General features: G+C 45.2%; 1 protein-coding gene across 4 annotated transcripts in view; it reads right to left on the bottom strand.

Moving 5' to 3' along the window:
- cabin1 (calcineurin binding protein 1) overlaps positions 1–26,643 on the bottom strand; it is a 696,151-nt gene that overhangs the window by 656,403 nt on the left and 13,105 nt on the right. For all 4 annotated transcript variants that reach the window (XM_038793568.1, XM_038793562.1, XM_038793549.1 and 1 more), the window contains 4 exons: positions 26,529–26,642; positions 20,382–20,516; positions 19,585–19,765; positions 15,570–15,699 (listed from right to left, as the gene is read on the bottom strand). In XM_038793568.1, coding sequence (XP_038649496.1) covers positions 15,570–15,699; positions 19,585–19,765; positions 20,382–20,516; positions 26,529–26,642 — 560 coding nt within the window. The remainder of the gene's footprint in view (positions 1–15,569; positions 15,700–19,584; positions 19,766–20,381; positions 20,517–26,528; position 26,643) is intronic.

Below are 26,643 nucleotides of genomic sequence, written 5' to 3'. Positions count from 1 at the left end.
GCTGAGTTCTTTGATGAAGGTCATGCAGCTGAAGTTGGGGAAGTAGACTTTCAGAAGGCATTTGACAGTACCACATAATAGGCTTGTTAGCAAAATTGAAACCGATGGAATCAAAGGAGTTGTGACTCCATGTACACCAGATTGGTAAGGAACAAAAAACAGAGACAATTGTTTTTCAGATGGAAGTGTGCACTGCTGACCCCAGGATTCAGAGTTTTAAAAAAGTTTAGAGTACCCAATTCATAGTAGCAGCGTAGATACAAAATCAGTCGAATAATAGGAAGCAGAGAGTAACAGTCGATGGATATTTTTCAGGCTGGAGGAAGGTTTATAGGGCTGTTCCCCAGCATTGGTATTGGGACCCTTGCTTTACTTGATCTATATTAATGATCTAGATCTTCGAGTGCAGGAGTTAATTTCAAAGGGGCTCCAGGATGACGCAGATTGACTGGTGAATGGGCAGACACGTGGCAGATGAAATTTAGCACAGTGAAGATGGTACAGTAGTGATTTATTTAGGTAGGAAGAACAGGAAAGGCAATACTAACCAACAAAGAGGGTCCAAGGAGAGTGATCTGGAGTTGCACATGCACAAGCTTAAGAATGTCTCAGGAGAACTTGGAAAGACTGTTAAAACATGGGATCCTTCTCTTTATAAATACCGGCACAGAGTACAAAAGCAAGGAAGATATGCTATAAGCCTTTTTTAAACGCTGGTCAAGTCTCAGCTGGAGAATTGTACCCAATTCTGGCATCACATTTTAGAAAATATATAAAAGCCTAAGAGAGGATACAATGAAGATTTACTAGAATGATAGCAGAGAATGTTAGGTTTGGCAGAACTTTAGAATTGGTCATTGGTCTCGGACAGGAGGATGCAACTGAGAGTCAGGCAGGTATGGGGGTGGCAGAATGTTTCCCCTGACTTTATCCATCAGGTATGAGGTGTTGGCTACCTCTGAGGATGAAGAGAAGAACTGCAGAGTGGATGAAAACTGACCATGGCACCATGCTGCAGGATGCTATTCAAGTGGGGAGACAAAAAAGGACAGTCTCGTCAAGGGGAGAGATACTGTTCTCTGGAGCCATGACCGGGAGCTGAGTATGTTACCTCCCAGGGCCAGGGTTAATGACATCTGCTCAGGGCTGGAGGCGAACTGGAGTATGCAGGGAGGGGGTATCCAAATGTCATGGTCTATATGGAAACTAATGACACAGGTAGAACCAGGTATGATGTTCTTCTGAGACAGTTTGTGGAGATAGGGTCCAAATTAAGGTGCAGAATTGTTAGAATGAGGACAACGGTGGACATTTGTTAGGGTTCTGGAACGAGAGGTCACAGATATAGGTTGAGAGGCAGTAGATTTAGAACTGAGATGGGGAGGAACTATATCTCGCAGTGGGTGGTGAACTCACTGTGGAACTCACTGCCCCATTGTGTGGTGGGATCTGAGTCATTAAATGTTTTCAAGAAGGAAACAGATATATTCTGATAAAAATTGGTTAAAGTGACAAGCCACCATATCTCTGATATTGAAGCGGGGTAAAGACCCGGAGGCGTGCGGGTCCTACAGGCCAATCTCCCTGATTAATGTAGACGCCAAGCTCCTGGCAAAAGTACTGGCGGGTAGAATGGAGGACTGTGTACCGGAGGTGATTGGGGAGGATCAAACGGGGTTCGTGAAAGGTAGGCAGCTGGCGGCCAATTTGAGGAGATTACTCAATGTGATAACGGGTAGAGAGGTGGAGGTAGTGGTGGCAATGGACGCCGAGAAGGCCTTTGACCGGGTGGAGTGGGACTATCTATGGGAGGTGCTCGGACGGTTTGGGTTCGGGGAGGGATTGGTGAATTGGATCAAATTATTATATCAGGCCCCGAGGGCCAGCGTCAGGACTAACAGAGAAGTGTTGGAGTACTTTAGGTTGTACCGAGGGACCAGACAGGGCTGCCCGCTCTCCCCGCTGCTGTTTGCGCTGGCCATAGAGCCGCTGGCGATTGCGCTGAGAGCCGCAGAGGGTTGGAAGGGGATGGTGAGGGGCGGGGTTGAACACAGGGTTTCTCTTTATGCAGACGACCTGCTACTGTACGTGTCGGACCCAGTGGCCGGGATGGGAACTATACTGGGAATGCTAAGGAAGTTCGGCCAGTTCTCAGGATACAAATTAAATACGGTCAAGAGTGAAATGTTTGTGGTCCAGGCAAGGGGCCAGGAGAACAGATTGAGAGGGCTACCGTTTAGGCTGGTTGAGGAAAATTTCCGGTATTTGGGAATCCAGGTGGCACGAGACTGGGGCAGGCTGCATAAGTTAAATTTGGCCAGGGTGGTGGAGCAAATGAAGGGAGAGTTTCGGAGATGGGATGCACTCCCGCTGTCGCTGGCAGGGAGGGTGCAAACTGTAAAGATGACAATCCTCCCTCGATTTTTGTTTGTTTTTCAGTGCCTCCCGATCTTTATCCCACAGTCCTTCTTCAAAAGAGTTAACGGGCTGATCATGAGCTTTGGCTGGGCGGGAAAATCCCCGCGGGTGAAGGCGGCAATGTTGGAGAGGAACCGCAGCGAGGGAGGGCTGGCTTTGCCGAGTCTGATCAATTATTACTGGGCGGCCAACATCGCTATGATAAGGAAGTGGATGGTGGGTACGGGGTCTATTTGGGAGCGGGTGGAGGCGGCTTCGTGCAGGGGCTCCAGCTTGGAAGCCCTGGTCACGGCTCCTCTACCGCTGCCGCCGGCCAAGTACACCACCAGCCCGATAGTGGTGGCGGCCCTGCGGATATGGGGCCAGTGGAGGAGGCATGTGGGGGAGATGGGGGCGTCTGTCTGGGCTCCAATCTGCGACAACCATCGGTTTGCCACCGGCAGTATGGATGGGGTGTTCCGAGTATGGCGGCGAGCAGGGGCGGGAAGGGTGGGTGATATGTTCCTGGAAGGGAGCTTCGCGAGTTTGAGGAGCTTGGAGGAGAAATTTGGGTTGGTAAGGGGAAATGATTTTAGATACCTACAGTTGCGGGACTTTGTTCGTAGACAGGTCCCATCTTTCCCACGCCTCCCGCCAATGGGGATCCTCGACAGAATAGTCTCTAGGAGGGAAGAAGGGGAGGGTAGAGTCTCGGGTATATATAAGGTGCTCATGAGGGAGGAAGGGTCCCAGACAGAGGAACTGAAACTTAAATGGGAGGAGGAGCTAGGCGGGGAAATGGAGGATGGGCTGTGGGCAGAGGCCCTGAGTAGGGTAAATTCGACCGCGACATGTGCTAGGCTCGGGCTGATCCAATTTAAGGTCGTTCACCGGGCCCATATGACGGTGGCTCGGATGAGCAAATTTTTCGGGATAGAGGACAAATGCGCTAGGTGCGCGGGAGGACCAGCGAACCATGTTCACATGTTTTGAGCATGCCCTGAGCTGAGGGGGTACTGGGAGGGATTTGCGGGGGTCATGTCCCAGGTGCTAAAAACAAAGGTGGTGATGAGTCCAGCGGTGGCAATTTTTGGGATTTCGGAAGACCCGGGCGTCCAGGGGGAGAAAGAGGCCGATGTTTTGGCCTTTGCTTCCCTGATAGCCCGGCGACGAATACTATTGGCGTGGAGGGACTCAAAGCCCCCGAAGACTGAGTGGTGGCTTGCGGACATGTTGAGTTTCCTGGGGATGGAAAAAATTAAGTTCGCCTTGAGGGGATCTGTGCAGGGGTTCACCCGGAGGTGGCAACCATTTATTGACTTCTTTGCGGGAGAGTGAGCGTCAGCGGGGGGGGGGGGGGTGGGGGGGGGGGGGGGTGTATGGCGGGTAGTACCAGTGGGAGGGGAGCGGGCTTGTGCAATACGTTACGATGGAAGTATTGAAAGTACGTGGATGTTTGCACATTTTTGCCTTTTTTGCTTTCTTTCTGATGATGTCTGTAACGGTTATAACGCCAAAAACTACCTCAATAAAATTGTTTATTAAAAAAAAAAATTGGTTAAAGTGATATGGGGAACAAGTAGGGAGGTGGATTTGAGACTAGGAAGAGATCAGCCATGATCTGATTGAATGGCGGAGCAGACTCAAAGGGCTGAATTGCCTACTTCAGCTCCTAATTCCTATGTACTAGCTAGAATACTAACAGTTAAAATTAACTTAATAGAAATTAATATCTAACTCTATTAGGAACTTGTCTTGGTAGTATAGTAAAGTAGAAAAACTTAGAACTGGGCACAGTACAGAAAAGATGGCAATAGTGGGTCCATGGGAAACTTTTCAACATTTTAAAAGAGAAAAAGGCGAAAAGCTTGAGCCTGTGTTTAAAGCTGCTTATGTTTGCAGAAACACAGGATTGGAGTGTCTATGCTTCGCTAGATGATAAGACCTTGGAAAATTGAGATAAGTGATACAGGTAGATATGAAAAACACTATGTAAATATGTGATGCTCACATTAAAGATACCCGGTTGATCAGGAAACGTATCCTCACACAGAGAGCTAAAGGTGATTGGTGTGAAGAAGGGGTTAATTTGAAAAGAACTAGAATAAAAGTGGTCTTAAATGGTTTTTATATGCAGAGAGAAACTCTCCACAGATAGAACAAGACCAGACGCAAAGGAGAGGGACAGTGAGAGGGTTGAAGCTACAAGATAAACCATTAGTGTGCTCTGCCAATGTAGACACGGGTGGTATAATCTGCACTAAACTATAAATTGCCTGCCCAGCTTGTCATAGTTCTGAGAACTTAATAAGCTGGTTTTGACTTTACCTCATTAGCCTCCTGATTGGACCTCTTGTTAGTCCATTTTTATAACTATTGGGGGTTCAAGAAACCAATAACAGTAATCATCTCTGGATTGTTACTTCAACCGTGCACCAACTGGCATGGGGCAAGCATATTAGAGAATAAAAGACGTGGCTCATACAGTGGTGTGACGTGTGGGGTTACCGTTCATGGGGCACTAGCATTAGTAGTCAGGGAAGAGGGAGCTAGTCTGTTGGTATGAGCTCCATGTGCGGGAAGTGTGTCCAGCTGCAGCTCCTGTTAGACCACATGACGGCTCTGGAGCTGCCGATGGACTCACTTTGGAGCATCCGCGATGCTGAGGAGGTCGTGGATAGCACGTTCAGTGAGTTGGTCACACCGCAGATTAGGATTGGAGAAGGAGACAGGGAATGGGTGACCAAAAGGCAGAGAAAGAGCAGGATGGCAGTGCAGGTGTCCCCTGCGGTCATCTCCCTCCAAAACAGGTATACCGTTTTGGATACTGTTGGGGGAGATAACTCACCAGGGGAAGGCAGTAGTAGCCAGGCTCATGGCGCCGTGGCTGGCTCTGCTGCACAGAAGAGCGGGGAAAAGACTGACAGGGCTATAGTCATAGGGGATTCAATCGTAAGGGGAGTAGACAGGCGTTTCTGTGGTCGAAAACAAGACTCCCGAATTGTATGTTGCCTCCCGGGTGCACGGGTCAGGGATGTCTCAGATCGGCTGCAGGACATACTGATGGGGGAGGGTGAACAGCCAGTTGTCGTGGTGCATATAGGCACCAACGATATAGGTAAAAAATGGGATGAGGTCCTACAATCAGAATTTAGGGAGTTAGTAGGTAAGTTAAAAAGTAGGACCTCAAAGGTAGTAATCTCAGGATTGCTACCAGTGCCACGAGACAGTCAGAGTAGAAATTCAAGAATAGTCAGAATGAATACATGGATTGAGAGATGGTGCAGGAGGGAGGGGGTTCAGATCTTTGGGTCATTGGAACCGGTTCTTGGGGCGATGGGACAATTACAAATCGGATGGTCTCCACCTGGGCAGGACTGGAACCAATGTCCTCAGGGGTGCCTTTGCTAACACTGTTGGGGAGGTTTTAAACTAATGTGGCAGGGGGATGGGAACCAGATTAGGAAGTTAGAGGTCAGTAAAGAGGCAGCAACTAAAGCCAGTAAGGTACTAGATAATAAACTCAATGTGACTAAGGGGAAGAGTAGACAGGGAAGAGATGATGAACGCAAAGGGACAGGTGGTCTGAGGTGCATTTGTTTTAATGAAAGAAGTGTAGCAGGTAAGGCATTAGTACCTGGGAATATGATGTTACTGGTATTACTGAGATTTGGCTGAGGGAAGGGCAGGACGGGCAACTAAATATCCCAGGGTATAGATGCTTCAGGAGGGACAGAGAGGGAGGTAAAAGGGGTGGAGGAGTTGCATTACTAGTCAGAGATGATATCACAGCTGTGATTAAAGAGGGCACGATGGAGGATTTGAGCACTGAGGCAATATGGATAGAGCTAAGAAATAGGAAGGGTGCAGTAACATTGTTGGGACTTTACTACAGGCCTCCCAAAAGCGAGCGTGAAGTAGAGGTACAAATATGTAGACAGATTATAGAACAATGCAATAGGGTGATGGTGATGGAAGATTTTAACTTCCCCAACATTGAATGGGACTCATATAGCGTTGGAGGTGTAGATGGAGCAGAATTTGTAAGGAGCATCCAGGAGAGTTTTTTAGAGCAGTATGTAAATAGTCCAACTCGGGAAGGGGCCATACTGGACCTGATATTGGGGAATGATCCCAGCCAGGTGGTTGAAGTTTCAGTCGGTGATTACTTTGGGAATAGCGATCACAATTCCATAAGTTTTAGAATACTCTTGGACAAAGACGAGAGTGGTCCTAAAGGAAGAGTGCTAAATTGGGGAAAGGCCAAGTATAACAAAATTCGGCAGGAGCTTGGGAATGTGGATTGGGAGCAGCTATTTAAGGGTAAATCCACATTTGAAATGTGGGAGTCTTTTAAGGAAAGGTTGATTAGAGTGCAGGACAGACATGTCCCTGTGAAAATGAGAGACAGAAATGACAAGATTAGGGAACCATGGATGACGGGTGGAATTGTGAGACTAGCTAAAATGAAAAAGGAAGCATACATAAGAGCAGGATGACTCAAAACTGATGAAGCTTTGGAAGAATATCGGGAAAGTAGGACAAATCTCAAACGCGCAATAAAGAGGGCTAAAAGGGGTCATGAAATATCTTTGGTTAACAGGGTTAAGGAAAATCCCAAAGCCTTTTATTCATATATAAGGAGCAAGAGGGTAACTAGAGAAAGGATTGGCACACTCAAAGACAAAAGAGGGAATTTATGCGTGGAGTCAGAGGAAATGGGTGAGATACTTAATGAGTACTTTGCATCGGTATTCACCAAGGAGAGGGACATGGCGGATGTTGAGGCTAGGGATGGATGTTTAAATACTCTAGGTCATGTCGGCATAAGGAAGGGGGAGGTTTTGGGTATTCTAAAAGGCATTAAGGTGGACAAGTCCCCAGGACCCGATGGGATCTATCCCAGGTTACTGAGGGTAACGAGGGACGAAATAGCTGGGGCCTTAACGGATATCTCTGCAGCATCCTTGAGCACGGGTGAGGTCCCGGAGGACTGGAGAATTGCTGATGTTGTCCCTTTGTTTAAGAAGGGTAGCAGGGATAATCCAGGGAATTATAGACCTGTGAGCTTGACATCATTGGTAGACAAACTATTGGAGAAGATACTGAGGGATAGGATCTATTCACATTTGGGAGAAAACAGACTTATCAGTGATAGGCAGCATGGTTTTGTGCAGGGAAGGTCATGTCTTACAAACCTAATAGAATTCTTTGAGGAAGTGACAAAGTTAATTGATGAGGGAAGGGCTGTAGATGTCATATACATGGACTTCAGTAAGGCGTTTGATAAAGTTTCCCATGGCAGGTTGATGGAAAAAGTTGTATGGGGTTCAGGGTGTACTAGCTAGATGGATAAAGAACTGGCTGGGCAACAGGAGACAGAGAGCAGTGGTGGAAGGGAGTGTCTCAAAATAGAGAAAGGCGACTAGTGGTGTTCCAAGGGATCCATGCTCGGACCACTGTTGTTTGTGATATGCATAAATGATCTGGACGAAGGTATAGGTGGTCTGGTGAGCAAGTTTTCAGATGATACTAAGATTGGTGGAGTTGCAGATAGCAAGGAGGACTGTCAGAGAATACAGCAAAATATAGATAGATTGGAGAGTTGGGCAGAGAAATGGCAGATGAAGTTCAATCCAGGCAAATGCGAGGTGATGCATTTTGGAAGATCAATGGAAGAGTCCTTGTGGAAAATTGATGTACAGAGAGATCTGGGAGTTCAGGTCCATTGTACCCTGAAGGTGGCAACGCAGATCGATAGAGTGGTCAAGAAGGCATACAGCATGCTTACCTTCATCGCACAGGGTATTGAGTACAAGAGTCGGCAGGTCATGTTACAGTTGTATAGGACTTTGATTAGGCCACATTTGGAATACTGAGTGCAGTTCTGGTCGCCACATTACCAGTAGGATGTGGATGCTTTCGATGGGGGGGCAGAGGAGGTTCACCAGGGTGTTGCCTGGTATGGAGGGTGCTAGCTATGAAGAAAGGTTGAGTAGATTAGGATTGTTTTAATTGGAAAGACGGAGGTTATGGGGGGACCTGTTTGAGGTCTACAAAATTATGAGAGGTATGGACAGGGTGGATAGCAACAAGCTTTTTCCAAGAGTGCGGGTGTCAATTACAAGGGGTCACGATTTCAAGGTGAGAGGGGGAAAGTTTAAGGGAGATGTGCATGGAAAGTTTTTTACGCAGAGGGTGGTGGGTGCCTGGAACACTTTGTCAGCGGAGGTGGTAGAGGCGGGCATGATAGCATCATTTAAGATGCATCTGGACAGATATATGAACGGGTGGGGAACAGAGGGAAGTAGATCCTTGGAAAATAGGCGACAGGTTTAGATAAAGGATCTGGGTCGGCGCAGGCTGGGAGGGCCGAAGGGCCTGTTCCTGTGCTGTAATTTTCTTTGTTCTTCTTTGTTCTATCTTTCACAGTAACTTTATTGCAGTGTTAATGTAAGCCTACTTGTGACAATAAAGAATATTATTATTATTTAGGGTTGAGGCCAGGATCCTGGTCAATCACATTGTGATGACAGGACTTAAACTAATGAGGAATTGCAGGAGAATTTGAATGAAAAGAGACTTAGAAATCCAAAAGGAAGTAAATGCAGCAGAACAGTGTAGCAATGCAGCTAAAGACAAGCAATGGGACAGAGAATTTAGCAGTAATTGTGCATCATTGAGGAATAAAAAAATTTAAAGACTCTTTATCTGAATTTTCAAAACATCCACAATAAGACGTGCAAAGATGTGCAGGTTAGGTGAATTGGCCATGCTAAATTACCCCTTAGTGTCCAGGGATGTGTAAGTTTGGGTAAGGGGTTATAGGACCAGGGCGGGGAAATGGGTGGGGTGCTCTTTCAGAGGATGGGTGCAGACTCGATGGGCCAAATGGCCTCCTTCTGCACTGTAGGGTTTCTATAACAGATAAGCTAATGGCCCAAATAGAGATAAATGGTTTAAAACTAATTGCCGTTACAAAGACATAGTTACAAGATGACCAATTTTGGGAAATAAATATTTTGAGTAGATGGGCAGAAGGAAGAAGACGACAGGAAGCCATGACTGCAAAGGAAGATGTAATAACAATAGTGAGAAAGATATGGCCTCAGAAGATCATGAAAGTAGAATCAATATGGATGGAGATAAAGAATAACAAGAGTCAGAAAACACTGGTTAGAGTAGTTTATTGGCCCTCTAACAGTAGTGATACCATTGGACAGAGCATTAAACAAGAAATTATTGGCACTTATAACAAAGGCATTTTAAAATGCATAGTATGTCTCGAACAAGTTAACATGGTTCTAGGGAAGAAAAATCCTGTTTGATCATTTTTCTTGGTGGATATAACAATTACGGTAACAAAATAGATATAAATGAGTATGATATAATTGGGATTACGGAGACATGGCTGCAGGGTGACCAGGGATGGGAACTGAATGTCCCAGGGTTCTCAGTATTTAGGAAGGACAGGCATAAAAGAAAAGGTGGTGGCATGGCACTGCTGGTTAAAGAGGAAATTCACACAATAGTGAGAAAGGATATTAGCTCTGACAATGTGGAATCTGTACGGGTAGAGTTGAGAAATACCAAAGGACAAAATACATTAGTGGGTGTCATATATAGACCCCCAAACTGCACTGGTGAGGTTGGGAATGGCATTAAACAAGAAATTAGAGATACATGTAATAAAGGAATATCGGTGATCATAAGTGATTTTAATCTTCACATAGATTAGGCAAATAAAATTAGCCACAATGCCGTGGAGGAGGAATTCCTGGAGTGTATACGGGATGGTTTTCTTGACCAATATGTGGAGTAACCAACTAGACAGCAGGCTATCTTAGACTAGGTACTGTGTAATGAGAAGGGAATCATTGCCAATCTGGCTGTACGAGACCCCTTGGGGATGAGCGACCTTAACATGATAGAATTTTTTTATCAAGATGGAGAGTGAAGTAGTTGATTCGGAGACTAGGGTGCTGAATCTTAATAAAGGGAACTATGAGGATATGAGGCGTGAGTTGGCCTTGATAGATTGTGGAGATTAACTTAAAGGGATGACAGTGGATAGACAATGGCAAACATTCAAGGAACGAATGGAGGAAGTACAGCAACTGCTCATTCCTGTCTGGCACGAAAGCAAAGGGGATAAGAGGGCCAATCCCTGGCTACAAAGGAAATTAGAAATAGTATCTGATCCAAGGAAGAGGCATACAGATTGGCCAAGAAAAATAATAGGTCTGAGGATTGGGAACAGTTTAGAATTCAGCAAAGAAGGACAAAGGGATTGATTAAGAAGGGGTAAGTACAGTACAAAAGGAAGCTTGCAGGGAACATAAAGACTGGCACTAAGAGTGTCTACAGATATGTGAAGAGAAAGAGATTGGTAAAGAGAAATGTAGGTCCACGACAGTCAGAAACAGGGGAATGCATAATAAGGGACAAAGAAATGGCTGAGCAATTGAATACATACTTTGGTTCTGTCTTCACAAATGAAGACACAAATCAGATCCCAGAAATGTTGGAGAATGAAAGGTTTAGTGACAGGGAAGAACTGAGGGAGAGCAACATTAGTAGTGAAATGGTGCTGGGAAAACTGATGGGATTGAAGGCGGATAAATCCCCAAGGCCTGAGAATCTGCATCCCAGAGTGCTTAAGGAGGTGGCTCTGGAAATAGTGGATGCATTGGTGGTCATCTTCCGGGATTCTATAGACTCTGGAACTGTCACTGCAGATTGGAGGGTAGCTCATGTCACTCCGATATTCAAAAAGGGAGGTAGAGAGAAAGCAGGGAATTATAGACTCCGTAAGCCTAACATCAGTAGTGGGGAAAATGCTTGAATCCATTATCAAGGACTTTATAGTGGAACATTTAGAAAGCAATAGCAGGATCAGTCAGAGTCAGCATGGATTTATGAAGGGAAAATCATGCTTGACAAATCTGTTGGAATTCTTTGAAGAGATAACCAGTACATTCGACAAGGGGGAGCCAGTTGATGTGGCATATTTGGACTTTCAGAAGGCGTTTGACAAAGTCCCGCATCAGAGATTATTGTGCAAAATTAAAGTGCATGGGATTGGGGGAAATTGTATTAAGGTGGATAGAAAACTGGTTGGCAGAGTGGAAACAAAGAGTAGGGATTAATGGGTCCTTTTCGAATTGGCAGGCGGTAACCAGCAACATCTCAAAGTTTGCAGATGATACTAAATTAGGTGGGAGGGTGAATTGTGGCAAGGATGCAGGGATCCTACAGCAAGATCTGGACAGGTTGGGCGAGTGGGCAAACCAATGGCAGATGCAGTATAATTTGGATAAGTGTGAGGTTATTCATTTTGGAAGCGAAAACAGGACGGCAGATTACTACCTGAATGGTCCTAAATTGGGAGAGGGGAGTGTGCAGCGGGACCTGGGTGTCCTTGTGCACCAGTCGCTGAAGGTAAGCATGCAGGTGCAGCAGGCGGTAAATAAGGCTAATGGTATGTTGGCCTTCATTGCAAGAGGTTTCGAGTATAGAAGCAGGGATGTGTTGCTGCAATTGTACAGTGCCTTGGTGATGCCACACTTGGAGTATTGTGTGCAGTTTTGGTCTCCTTCTCTGAGGAAGGATGTTCTTGCTCTCGAGGGAGTGCAGCAAAGGTTTTCCAAACTGATTCCAGGGATGGTGGGACTGTCATATGAGGAGAGATTGACTAGGTTGGGATTTTTCTCGCTGGAGTTCAGAAGAATGAGGAGGGATCTCATTGGGACTTCTAACAGGACTAGAAAGGGTAGATGTAGGGAAGATGTTACCAATGATGGGTGTGTCCAGAACCAAGGGTCACAGCCTGTGGATTCAGGGTAAACCATTTCGGACAGAGATAAGGAGACATTTCTTCACATAAAGAGTGGTGAACCTGTGGAATTCATTACCACAGGAAGTAGTTGATGCTAAAACTTTGAATATATTCAAGAAGCGGCTGGATATAGCACTTGCGTAAAAAGGGATCAAAGGTTATGGGGAGAAAGCAGGATTAGGCTATTGAGTTGGATGATCAGCCATGATCGTGATGAATGGCGGAGCAGGCTCGAAGGGCCAAAAGGCTTCCTCCTGCTCCTATCTTCTATGTATCTATGAAAGGGGAACCAGTAGATGTAGTCCAGCTGGATTTCCAAAAAGCATTCAATAAGGTACCACGCACAAGGTTCATAGGTTCATAAGGTTGCTCGTACAAGGAGTTCAAGTACAATAAGCAATTAGGATTGCATCAGCATGTTGACCTTCATTGCAAAGGGATTAGTAAAATCCTACAAGTGAAACCACATCCAGAATATTGTGTACAGTTTTAATCTCCATGTTTAAGGAAGAATACACTTGAAGAATACACTTGGAAGAATACACTTGCACTGGAGGTAGTACAGTGAAGGTTTTTTCCTAGGTTTGCCCCTGGATAAGTGTTCGGAAATCAGATGGTGAATAATTGAGATAGATATTGAGTTTAGAAGAATGAGAGGAGATCTCATTGAAACATACAGAATTCTGAAGGGTAGACGCTGACAGATGGTTTCTGCTGGTTGGGTAACCTCAAACATGAGGACCATAGTCTCAGAATAAGGGCTGATCATTTAGGACTGATATGAGGAGAAATTACATAACTTAAAGGGTAGTGAATCTTTGGAATTCTCTACCCCAGAGTGTTATGGATGCTCCATCATTGAATATATTTAACATATTTAAGGCTGAACAGACAGATTTTTGGTCTCAGGAATCATGAGGGAGCAGGCAGGAAGGTGCAATTGAAGCCAGCTATCAGCGATAATTGTATTGACAAGCCATGGGGTTAACTCCTGACCTTACTACTTATGTTCTAGTTACATAGAAAGGCTGAAGAAGCTCGGGTTGTAGGGGATATCTGATACTGGTGTTCAAAATTCTGAAAGTTTTTGTTAGAGGAAACAAGAAAAAAACTATTCCCATTGGCAGAAGGGTCCACATATAAAAAGCATAGATTAGTTACGTGGTGAAAGAGGGGAACATCAGAAAATAAATCTTGCCCACCAAGTTTTTGCAATCTAGAATGCATTGCCCAAGGGTGGTGGAAACAGGTTCAATGGCAATTTTCAAAAAGGGAACTCGATAAGTACTAAAGAGAAATATTTTGAAAGGGTATAGGGCAAGAGTTGGGGATTAGGACTAACTGTATAGCTCTTCAGGGGCAGGCTAATGGTCTGCACTGTATCATTCCATAAAGCAATTCCTCTAATACAAGACAAATCTTTCAGTTCAGTACAGTAACAGTCTCGCCATACAAATGGCAGGCCATAACTATATCCAACAACTGAGTCTAACTAGTTCCCCTTGGCACTCTACAGTAGTACCATCTCGGAGTCCCCATCGTCAATGCCTGGGACTCACCACTGACCAAAAACTTAACTGTGCTAAAGTAAAATAAATAAGAGCAGATCGGAAGCTGGGAATTCCGCACTGAGCAACTCACCGCCCGACTTCCCAAAGATACAAGTCAGGAGCTTGATGGAACCCCTCACCATTTGCCTGGATGAATACAGCTCCAACACTCAAGAAACTCCACACTATCCACTGCAAAGCAGTTCATTTAATTAGCATCCCACCAACCACCGTAAAAATGTACTCCCTCAACCACTGACACATTGTAGCTGCATTATAAGATACACTGCAGCAACTCACCCAAGACTGCTTCAACAGGACCTTCCGAACCTGCGACCTCTACCACGTAAGACAACACAGCTGGTGAATGTGAATACCACAATTTACAAGTTTCTCCCCAACTCAAAGATGATCCTGACTTGGTACTATATCGCCATTCCTTCATCACTGGAACCTAACTTTGGGAGTACCTTCATGGTACAGAATGCAGCTGACCACCACCTTCTCAAGGGCAATAAATGCCAGCTAAACTCACAATCCAATAATTAACAAAAAACAGGAGAATCATTGGATTAGAGAATGCGAACATCACACTATGGAAAATACTGTAGCAAGACAGAAAAAATGTTGCACAATAAAAGCTAGTTGTAGTTAGAAACAATAGTTTTGTCTCCAGTCATTAAAAGGTAATGTATTCATGAAAGGGTGTTTTTCAATCTCTGCTTAAGGACTGAGAAGTCAAAAGAGTTCACCATATCCTGGAATGCTGCAACGCGAGTCCAGACATTCACTTTCAAATTGGACTGTGTAGAGGACCGTGTGTTAAACATGAAACTACAAAGCTTTGTTGAAGATATTTGGCCTCCAACTGAGGGCAATAAAACTCTGTCAGAAAGAACTTCCAAAGCACAGTTCCCAGCTCTGCTCCTCCCCTCCCCCTTTCATTGCCATATATTTATCCACCTTTCCTCTCCCCTTCATTCAATTTTCTCTCATACATACATTCATTCTTTCTTAGTCCTGAACCCACCATCATTCATTTAGGCCTCTCCCTTCTCCAACCTGCCTATTTCTTTATCTTCTTGCCATCCATTTTACCCTCATTCTGTCATCTTCCATCCCATTTGCCATCCAATACACTCCTCACTCCTGCATCCATTTTGAGCACCCCTCTCTGCATCCATTGCATCACTCATCTCTCAATTTCCCCCCTTCTCCTCACTATCCATTATGTCCACAAATCCTTGTAATCCTCTTCACACTATCAATTGTCCAAGTTTCACTGGCATTCATTTTCCTGACCTTCCTTTCCTTCCCTCAGTATCCATTTTTCACCTCCCCTTCATTTATCTATTCCATTGATTTTCACCCTTCATTTGCCATCTGTTCCCATTTTTGTATTGACACTCCCATCTCATTTGCTGCCTTTTTGCTTCCATTTTAGCTAATCCTCACCATGTATTTTCCAACTCCTCTTTCATGCTCATAGATTGGTGCACTTCAAGCACACTTGTTACTTGAACTTATAAATTTGATGATTTTTCAGCATCTTTGCCATATCAATAAACTGTGGTTCTCAAAAGGATAAATGATCAAAACCTGAGCTCAATGCTGAAAGTAGATCGATCATGGTGCAGGCTATAATTTTCTTTGCTACTACTTGCAAGAACAGAAAGAGACAAAACTAACTCACAACCAGTACCACGCGCTAAACGATTGCACCACTGGAACTACCGCAATTCCAAATTATATTAGAGCCATGCAGTAACAGGTTAAAAACTTACCATTTCAAGAACATTCGGAAGGAATCCTTTCTCAAACAAGGCTGTTCTTCAAAGATTTTCTCTTTCAAAACTAAACCTTTACTGTATCGACAGTCCTTCTCCAAAGCTTTGCAAATATAATAAAGACAATCTGAAATAAGAGAGATGATCAATGTGATGTTGGTACTTTTTCTGATCACGTATGAAGTTTGCTTATTAAACTGACACTATCCATGTACTCTTCAAATATCCATAATAATCAGTTTAACTAGCTTCACAAATTGGCATCAAAACCCATGTTAAATCTTATGCACAGTCTGTTTTGAATTACTTCTAAACCAAGCACAGTAAGTATGGACCAGTCTGCATGAAGATCAAATCTGCACAGACTACTCATGTGAACATTGCAAATACGTTTGGGATTTATTCTGCCATTTTTCAGATGCTAACAGTTTTAAAATGTTCCTTTCAGTTCCATATAAAATATACAATTGAGGCAGGAACAGCAGCAGTTAACAACACAGAATAGCAGCAATGAGCCATGCAAAGTGCCAGTTTCACATGTAATCTGTGCGGAAACCAGCTACATGGCTTTACAGGTCATGTCTTGGGTGTAAGGGGTTACACGTGTGGCTACAATACAACCAAATCTTAATATTTTACATCTACCCAAACCATTCACAAAACCAGTCACACCCTCGACTACCAAATGTGAGCATCCTACAAGTGAGCTTGCATGGGGCAGGGTCTCAGCACGACATTCAGATTTTCATCTGGTTTCCACCCACATACTACAACTCTGCCCCTCCACCAATTATCCTCGCTGAGATTTGCTTTCTTTTCACAGTTTCTTTGAATGCATTTTTCCAGCAATGTCGAAGTTACATTAATAATTGAAAAGTTACCCTAGTTGCAAGTTCTTAAAAATGCTGTGTTGATGTGCATGAAAGAAAATGAAATTAATTGAAGCTTTAAGGCTTTAGTGAGACCACGTCTGGAATACAGTTTTGATCCAGATATTTAGAAAATATATACTTGCATCGGAGGCAGTACAGCAAAGGTTTGCTAAATTGGTTCCTGGGGTGAGGGAGTTGTCCTGTAATGAGAGACTCAGTAAATTGGGTCAATATTCTGTGGTGTTTAGAAGAATGAGATGCAATCTGATTGAGAACACTAGATCCAGAATGAGCTTGATAGGGTGGATGCTGTTTCTGGTCAGGAATCTTGAACACAGAGCCTCATGCTAAGGGGCCAATAATGTAGGATTGAGATTGACTTAATGTGAATCTTTGAAATTCTCAATGCCAGGGGGTTGTGGATGCCCCATTGTTGAATACATTTGAGGCTGGGATAGGCAGATTTTGGTCTCTTAGGAATCAAGGGATATGGGGAGCGGTGGGAAAATTAAGTCGAATCCCAAGATTAGCCATAATCGTATCAAATAGCAGAGCAGAGTCGATGGATCATATAGCAGGCCGTTGCTACTTTTTGGGTTCTTGTGACTCAAAAAACAAATCTCCTCATATTGGTTCAGCATATCCTTGGACCTCAGTTGTTTGCACTGGTTTATGAATAGACATGTCCAGATTAAACATGGGCATGTTCTATTAAGACTGGGAGGATATTTGGATGTAACTTGGCAACAGCAAAATGGACACATTGTAAGGTGCAACTTCCAGGTTGGACCCAAATAGGAATCGACAGGTCACTTCGCTTTGATATAGTCAGCAGATATCATAGATATCATAGAATTTACAGTGCAGAAGGAGGCCATTCGGCCCATCGAGTCTGCACCGGCTCTTGGAAAGAGCACCCTACCCAAGGTCAACACCGCCACCTTATCCCCATAACCCAGTAACCCCACCCAACACCAAGGGCAATTTTGGACACTAAGGGCAATTTATCATGGCCAATCCACCTAACCTGCACATCTTTGGACTGTGGGAGGAAACTGGAGCACCCGGAGGAAACCCACGCACACACGGAGAGGATGTGCAGACTTGACACAGTCAGTGACCCAAGCCGGAATCGAACCTGGGACCCTGGAGCTGTGAAGCAATTGTGCTATCCACAAGGCTACCGTGCTTGCTACCAAGCAGCTAATACAGTCAACACAGAAACAGGAAGAAATAAATAGCACAGCGCAGACATTAAGTTAATGGTCCACACTTTACAGTCAACAGCTACGTGACAACAGTCAATGCTAACTTTGAAGAAAGCTGTCTGCAATGATCTTGTGGTGTGGATGTCACCTTTTCTGGCATTAATCTAATTCCAGCATCAACATCCAGCAACTAATGCCATTAAATAGGCCATACATCCAATCACATTGAAGAATCTTCAGACAAAACATCAGAAAGCAAATTGCACCAGCGAAAGTAGAATTAAAGTACCTGAAATATTTATTTTAAAACTTTAATATATTAAAAACCTGTGGAATTATCATAATGGGGAAAGTTGCCATTCCACAAATATGAAATTAGTTTTCAAGGTCAAAGTGGTTGTTAATCAATCATTATGTCTTAGTATACCATTAAACATCCAGTTAACCTCACTCAACAGGGGTTTTATTGCAAGATTAATAGACCAAATCACATGATTTCTAACATTTCTATCTGCAGTGATTTCAATAGCACATCCTTTGCAGGGGTAAGAAATCAGTGACAGCAACTTCGGTGGTCGGCAGAATGTGGGGTTGTGGTTACAATCAGTTCGGCCATGGTCTTATTGAATGGCGGAGCAGTCTCAAGGGCCATGTAGCCTACTCCTAATTCATATGTTCATATGTGTGTAAACAGCTGCACGTGAAGCACAGTTTTACTCTTTCCAGTCTCAAATGATAAGACTCTCAAATGGATCAACCAACTACACTCAGATTCTTACATGTAAAAATTCACTGGGAACCAGGTGTCCGCAGTCAGGCATTCACTGGGTTTCATGTCTAAGTTTACTCTTGTTATTCTTCAGGAATGCAGAATAAATTTAGCTCTATTAAATCCAAATACCTTTCAATAGTAATAAAACTCAAGAGTCAGACAATACGATGTCACAGAAGGGAAACCCTCAGGTAAGAAAGTTGCAGAAGAAAAATAAACCTGCAAGAGTTCCCCTTAGCCCAGGTCCCAGTGTGCCAGGGAGCAGGTCAGAGGACAGAAGCAGCAGCCATGATCAAATGCAACACCAAGAATGAGTAAGGGAGGCAAAAACGAGCAGATGGTGCTACATCATGTCATGGCAGGCTACTGTGACAACAACAACTAATGTTTGGGTCTCAGGAAGTGTTAGGAATAGTGGAGTTGGAAGACCATGTAGCAATATTAAATTTTTTTAATTATTTAGTTGCAAAAAGCTTACTTTATTCTAATTAACAGGAGTTGCTTCTCACAAGACTTTGGAGATCTCAAAAACAGCATTTACCATGGAACATTCAGACCAAGTAAAACAAATGGAAAAATGTATATAGTGTGACTGAAACAGTTCAACAAATTTGACTTTAGCAGAACAATTGACGGAAAAAATATTGACTGCAGGAATTTTGACTTTAGCAAAACAATTGACGGAAAAAATATTGACTGCAGGAATTATTTTTAAGATTTAATTCTAAAAAGATTGAATGTAGTGGTAATTATGACCTCTTTCTTTGACTCCTTGTCACTTCATACAGGCAACATTGTTCATTTTACCTTCCAGGTCACAGTGTTTTCCCCGAGAAAAGTCTGCTGTGTCATTTCACAGAGCTCAACAGCAGAGTACTTCTACCGAGTGGCCATTCTGTGAGCACAGGCCTAGATAGTCAATGTTGGCTGACAAATAAACTATGGATGTTGTCACAATCAAAATCCAACCTGCACTCTTTCTGACAACCACCTTTTAAAGCAAGGATCACTGCAATCACCAGGATACCATAAGATCCTTCTCACCGTATGATTCCAATTAGCAACATTTCAAAAATATCAAATATTGGTTGAATGCACAGAACACAGCTTGTAATCCCATAGAGAACCATTTTCCAGGAATTCGGGACATTTCAACTTACTGGTATAATCACTAAGTGTATACAGCACAGTGATGAGATTGTCCAGACATGGCCAGTGATCAACATTACACTTAAGTCCTTCTTCAAAGGCATGGCGGGCCAGTGGAACTCGAATCAGCCTCACTGCCACTCTTCCTATTTTGTACCAGAGATTCACATCTGTAGAGTCCAACATTACAGCCTGTGAAAATAGAATCATTACAAATAAAGAGTTGGATTGAAGAGTGTATGCTCAGACAAGAAGCAAATTTAGCTCCCAGAGAATTAAAGATCCTGATGCATTGTCCAATAAATGGCATTTAGTTTCATACAATCAGTGATTCTCAAACTGTTAGGAATGTCACTATGATACAGCATGGTGGCGCAGCGGGTTAGCACTGCTGCCTCACAGCACCGAGGTCCCAGGTTCGATCCCGGCTCTGGGTCATTGTCCATGTGGAGTTTGCACATTCTCCCCATGTTTGCATGGGTTTTGTCCCCACAACCCAAAGATGTGCAGGGTAGGTGGATTGGCCACGGTAAATTGCCCCTTAATTGGAAAAAATTAATTGGGTACTTTAAATTTATTTTTAAAAAGGAATGTTACTATGTTGGGACAAATGGTCTGCAATGCTTGGAAGGGCTGACTTGTGCAGAGGCTACACCACTCCCACAAAGCGAATCAACAGCAAGCTATGACCATTTAACAGTTTCAACACCTGGCAAAGTCAGAAAATTGATTTTGGTTAAAACTTTTCGAAATGATTCTCACATCCCTGCATCAGTTCTTTTTCTAATAAATATATTTTGTTTCTTACCTCCAGGTAAAATTCCATAGCTGTACTTGGGTCATCTTTCTGGGATGCTAAACTGGCCAAGTTTTTATATGTAGAATACTTCAGGATCAACCCAGGGTGCTTTAAACCTTCATTCTCATCACCAGATGGAACGGCCTAGAAGTTAACACAGCATTAGTGTGTCCATTTCATTCAGGAATAAGATGGCTGTCAGCAAGCAACCTGAAGTTAGTCTGGACCTTCTCACCTGCAAAGAGGTGTCTGTTGAATCTAACAACTAATAGCAACATACAAAAAGCAGATTCAATTAAGTACTTCCAATAAATACATTGGCAAACTGTGAGCAATTTCTCCCTTTCAGCACAACAATTAGATTTCACAGCTTAAATAAAGAAACAGATTTTTTAAAAGTCAATGAGGAGGATACAGGAGGAGTGACTAAAGCTTAGTCAAAATGTGGGACTTAAAAGAGGAAAAGAAAGAGATAGAAAGGTTTGGAGAGGAACTTCAGATTGCAGGGTCTAGTCAGCCAAAGGCATGTTTGCCAATGGTAGGGCAAAAGAAGGAGGCTCAACAACAGGCCAGAGGCAGGAGAAAGCAGGAAGGTTGTCAGGCTGGAGGAGGGTGAGAACTGTAATTATGAGATGCTAGGGGACCAATAACCAAAAGTAGGTCAGTAAGCACAGAGAAGATGGCTCAGCAGGACTTGGTGCAGAACAGGATGAGGGCAGTAGAGTTCTGCATGAACTGAATTTATTTTCTGGAGGATTCAGCATGGCAGGCTAGCCCAAGACAGCACTGCATACTCCTGTCTGAGAGGTAGTAAAGGCTTGAGAATGAGGCAACAAATGGTAGAGGTGGGCCATGTCACAGAAGTGGAAATGGGCACTCCTTGTATTAGACAGGATGGGAGATTGGGAGATCAGCTCAGGATCAAATTGAAAGCCCCAGTCCAAACCATCTGGTTAAGCTTGAGCGGTGACCGGAAAGTGAGCTGAATTCAGTGACGAGGGTATGAGTTTGAGGTGATGTAGGAGGTACTTGAGGATGATGCTTTCAGTATTCCCAATATTTAACTTGAGGAATTTTCAGTTCCTCCAGGATTGGTTGTTGGGATAAACACCCTGACATCACAGAAACGCTAAAGATTTGTACAAGGTGAATGTTATCAACATGTACATAGCAACTGGCCCATTGTCAACGGATTATGTCCACAAGGGACTTTAAACTGGTGAAGAAATTGAGGGGGGCCAAGGATAAATCCTAGGGAATTCCAGAAGTATTAATGTGTGAACAGGAAGAGAAGTAATTATTGGAGATGCTCACTACAACTGGATGAAAGAGGAACCAAGCGAAGGTAAATCGCACTGAGCAGAACAACAGAGGAAAGGCTATGGAGGAGGAATGGTGCAAATGGTAGTATCATGATGTGAAGGACAATGGTAGATTATTTGTTTTTTAAAATAAATTTAGAGTATCCAATTCAATTTTTCCAATTAAGGGGCAATTTAGCGTGGCCAATCCATCTACCCTGCACATCATTCGGGTTGTGGGGGCGAAACCCACGCAAACACGGGGAGAACGTGCAAACTCCGCACGGACAGTGACCCAGAGCCGGGATCGAACCTGGGACCTCGGTGCTGTGAGGCAACCATGCTATCCACTTGTGGCACCGTGCTGCCCTGGTAGATTATTTCTGAAAGAAAAGCAAAAACCTGTTTTTGCCAGATTTCCAGAATCTGCCAAATGTGTAAAAACTCGGGTGGCAGCATCTTGGAGACAGAAATAAGTTAACAATTTGAGTTCTTTATGACTCTTCTTTGGAAGGGTAATTCATTAGTTATAATGCACTGAGATGTACAGTGTTTGTATAAAGCATCATAGAAAAGCAAGTGTTTCTTTCTATTACGTGGTCAACTAGCACTGGAGACAGGTTGCATTTTAGTGGGCATGAATGAGTTCAAGGGATAGAAGGTGGGTAGAAGTGGGTCTCGTGGACAAAGTGAGCTGGAAGAGGGAAATAGGGAGACAGAAGGCACCAGATAATCTCTGGGTTACAGCAGAGGGAAACCTAGAGGCTTGGGACTTGGGATTTTAAAACTTCTTTACAACCCACTGACAGAGCACAGCATTATACTTTTTATTGATCTGTAGGATGAAGGTGTCACTGGCGAGGCCAACATTTATTGGCCATCCCCAATTGCTTGAGGGATTGGTGAGCTGCAGTCACTGCAGTCCATCAGTTGTCGGCACACCACATCGCTGTGACCAAGAGTGTTCAGGATTTTCACCGAGTATCAGTGAATGAAGAGTAATTTATTTTCAAGTCAGAATGGTGAGTGACTGGAGAGAAACGTCCAGGTAGTAGTGTTCCCATAGCTGCCTTTTTTTTTAAAATAATTTTTATTGAAATTTTTCGATACAAACATTTACCCCTACTACATTTTAAATTATAACACAACAAATCCCCCCTGGAAAATCCTCCCCACGCCCTCCCCCGCGCGCACCCCCCCCCCCCCCCTCCCTCCCCCCCCCCCCCCCCCCCGCGCTATCGGTCTAGCAACCAAACCGCTTTTCCCTTTCTGCCGATGGCCTCGGGCAGTCATTGCCCGCGACCCCCCGCTGACGTGCTCCTTCGTTGCTATCCCTCCCCCCCTCCCTTCCCCCCCCCCCCCCCCCCCCCCCCCCCTCTCTCCCCGGGTTGCTGCTGTTTCGGCCTCCGGTTCCTATCTCTGATCCAGAAAGTCAAGGAAGGGCTGCCACCGCCGGAAGAACCCCTGTACCGACCCTCTCAGGGCGAATTTGATTCTTTCCAATTGGATGAAGCTTGCCATGTCGTTTAACCAGGTGCTAACACTTGGTGGCCTTGTGTCTCTCCACTGAATCAAGATCCTTCTCCGAGCTACCAAGGACGCAAAGGCCAATATTCCGGCCTCCCTTGCCTCCTGTACTCCTGGCTCCACCCCAACCCCAAAAATCGCTAGCCCCCACCCTGGTTTGACCCTGGTTCCCACCACTCTCGATACCGTCCCCGCCACCCCCTCCCAGAACTCTTCCAGTGCCGGACACATCCAGAACATATGTACATGGTTCGCAGGGCTTCCCGAACACCTAACACACCTGTCCTCACCCCCGAAGAACCGACTCATCCTAGTCCCCGTCATATGGGCTCTGTGCAGCACCTTAAATTGGATGAGGCCCAACCTTGCGCACGACGACGACGAATTGACCCTCTCTAGGGCATCCGCCCATGTCCCATCTTCTATCTGCTCTCCCAGCTCCGCTTCCCACTTGTCTTTCAGCTCCTCTATCGGTGCCTCCTCCACCTCCTGCATTATTTTGTAGATGTCCGAGACCTTCCCTTCTCCGACCCAGACCCCTGACAGCACCCTATCACTCGCCCCTCTATCGGGAAGCAAGGGAAATCCTTCCACCTGCCGTCTGGCAAATGCCTTCACCTGCAGGTATCTAAACGTGTTCCCCGGGGGGAGCTCAAATTTCTCCTCCAGCTCTCCCAGGCTCGCAAACCTCCCCTCTATGAACATGTCCCCCAGTTGCCTGATGCCCGCCCTGTGCCAGCTCTGGAATCCCCCGCCAGTGTTCCCCGGGACAAATCTGTGGTTCCCTCTCAGTGGCGCCGCCATCAGACCCCCCACTTCCCCCCTGTGTCGCCTCCACTGCCCCCAGATTTTAAGGGTGGCCGCCACTACCGGACTCGTGGTATACCTTGTGGGGGGGAGCGGCCATGGTGCCGTTACTAGCGCCCCCAGGCTTATATTGCCGCAGGACGCCCTCTCCATACGTTTCCAAGCTGCCCCCTCCCCCTCCATCACCCACTTGCGCACCATCGATGCGTTCGCCGCCCAGTAGTATCCGGAAAGATTGGGTAGCGCTAATCCTCCACTGTCCCTACTTCGTTCCAAGAAAATCCTTCTCACTCTAGGGGTGCCATGTGCCCACACATAGCCCATAATGCTGCTAGTTACCTTCTTGAAGAAGGCCCTGGGGAGGAAGATGGGCAAGCACTGGAACAGAAACAAGAACCTCGGGAGGACCGTCATTTTGACTGACTGCACCCTCCCTGCTAGCGACAGCGGTACCATGTCCCACCTCTTGAACTCCTCCTCCATCTGCTCCACCAGCCTTGAAAAGTTCAGCTTGTGGAGGGTCCCCCAGTTCCTTGCCACCTGCACCCCCAAGTACCTGAAGCTCTTTACCGCTCTCTTAAAGGGGAGCCGCCCAATTCCCTCCCCCTGATCTCCCGGGTGTATCACAAAGACCTCACTTTTACCCACATTTAATTTATATCCCGAAAAGTCCCCAAACTCCGCTAGTATTTCCATTACCTCCGGCATTCCCCCTTCCGGGTCCGCCACATATAACAACAAATCATCCGCATAGAGTGATACCCTATGCTCCTCCCCTCCCCTTGTCAGTCCTCTCCACCCCCCTGAACCCCTCAGTGCCATCGCCAACGGTTCGATCGCTAATGCAAATAGTAAGGGGGATAGGGGGCATCCCTGCCTGGTACCTCGATGGAGCCCAAAATATTCCGACCTCCTCCCGTTTGTAACCACACTCGCCATCGGGGCCGAATACAGCAGCTTCACCCACTTGATAAATCCCTCCCCAAACCCAAACCGTTCCAGCGTCTCCCACAGGTATTCCCACTCCACCCTATCGAATGCCTTCTCCGCATCCAGTGCCACCACTATCTCAGCCTCCCCCTCCACTGCTGGCATCATAATTACATTCAACAGTCTCCGGACATTTGTGTTAAGTTGTCGTCCCTTTACGAAACCCGTCTGGTCCTCATGGATTACCCCTGGCACACAATCCTCTATTCTGGTTGCCAGGACCTTTGCCAACAGTTTGGCATCTACATTCAAGAGGGAGATAGGCCTGTAGGACCCGCACTGTACAGGGTCTTTGTCCCGCTTCAGGATCAAGGAGACCCCATAGCTGCCTTTATCCTTCTAGTGGTAGAGTCACAGCTTTGGAAGGTGCGGTCGAAGGAACCGTGAGAAGTTACTAGAAAACATCTTGTAGATGGCACACAATGTTGCCACCATGCGCTGGTGGATGGAGGGAATTAATATTTAAGGTGGTGAATAGGTTGCCAATCAAGTGGGCTGTGTAGCCATCTGGGATGGCCACTTACAACCAGGTACAGAGAAACTCACAAAGCCTAGCGGGTAAAATGGACAAGCCAAGACTCAGGCAGGCTCAGAGCCTGAAATGTAGATTTGCAAGCATTAAGTCCAGACGGTATCGAAACTCCGACCAAGTAGTATTTTGATGGGGCCGATTAGCATTTGATGGCCCATCTTCACCAAAACAAAGGACTGGTACTCGAGCAACCGGTACAGTCGCAGGCATTTCGGCACCACTCCCTGCTCAAGGGAAACACAAACAACGGGGTCAGTGACCACATGTGACACGCCCAGCCATCCACATCCCCGCCCACTTATTGGTTAGGAATCGAACGGAGTGATCAGGGATCACCCAATTAGTAGGGCCAAAACCGGAGAACCGCCCAAAAGAGCGCAAAAGCCCCCAAGTATAAGAAGAAGAGATTGCCACATGTTCGTCCTCTCTTGGACCTGGTACCCCGGTCACGGCCATCTCCAATTGCAGCAACACCAGAAGCAAGTACAAGTTCAACGCTTACTACCAGACGGATGAGCCTAGCTGAGCAGCAGTTATTCCTTCGGACTCGATAGATCCAGAATCGAACAGCGGCAACTGTTTTCCTGACCTAAGCCGGGTGCCCGAAGTTAAGTACAGGTTGTCTTACTCGATAGGTGTAGTTACTAGTAGTGTTTATGTTGCATGACCAATTTTGTGTAAATAAAGTACCCTTGACCTTGAACTAACTAACTGGTGTTTGGCTCTTTGATCGATAGCCGTTTGAAACTTGTGGTGGTATCATTTGATACCTGGCGACTCTAAGCATCAGAACATAGATAATATAGAAAGATGGGCAAATTCACTGATTGCCATAATTGGAACAGAAGCACAGAAAGGACAGAGTAAAAGAAGAAAAGGCAACAGCTGCTTTTTACTGGATGATGTTGAGATTCTTGAGTGCTGTAGGAAGACAAGTTTCTCGCACTGTAATGAGTACAAAATTAACTCCCAACTTGCTGCATGCCTTACAATGCTCACCTCTTTCAGCAGCTGTGTATTCAAGAGTTCATGGTAAGCCTTTGTAGACTCTTCATAGCGATCATGTTTCTGGAGATCTAATGCTTTGTGGTACAGAGAAAATGCTTCAGCTTCC

The sequence above is a fragment of the Scyliorhinus canicula genome, chromosome 1 (assembly GCF_902713615.1).
Source record: "Scyliorhinus canicula chromosome 1, sScyCan1.1, whole genome shotgun sequence".
NCBI classification, from domain to species: Eukaryota; Metazoa; Chordata; class Chondrichthyes; order Carcharhiniformes; family Scyliorhinidae; genus Scyliorhinus; species Scyliorhinus canicula.
Note: the sequence above shows the minus strand (reverse complement) of the source record. Positions and strands in the feature narration are given on the sequence as shown.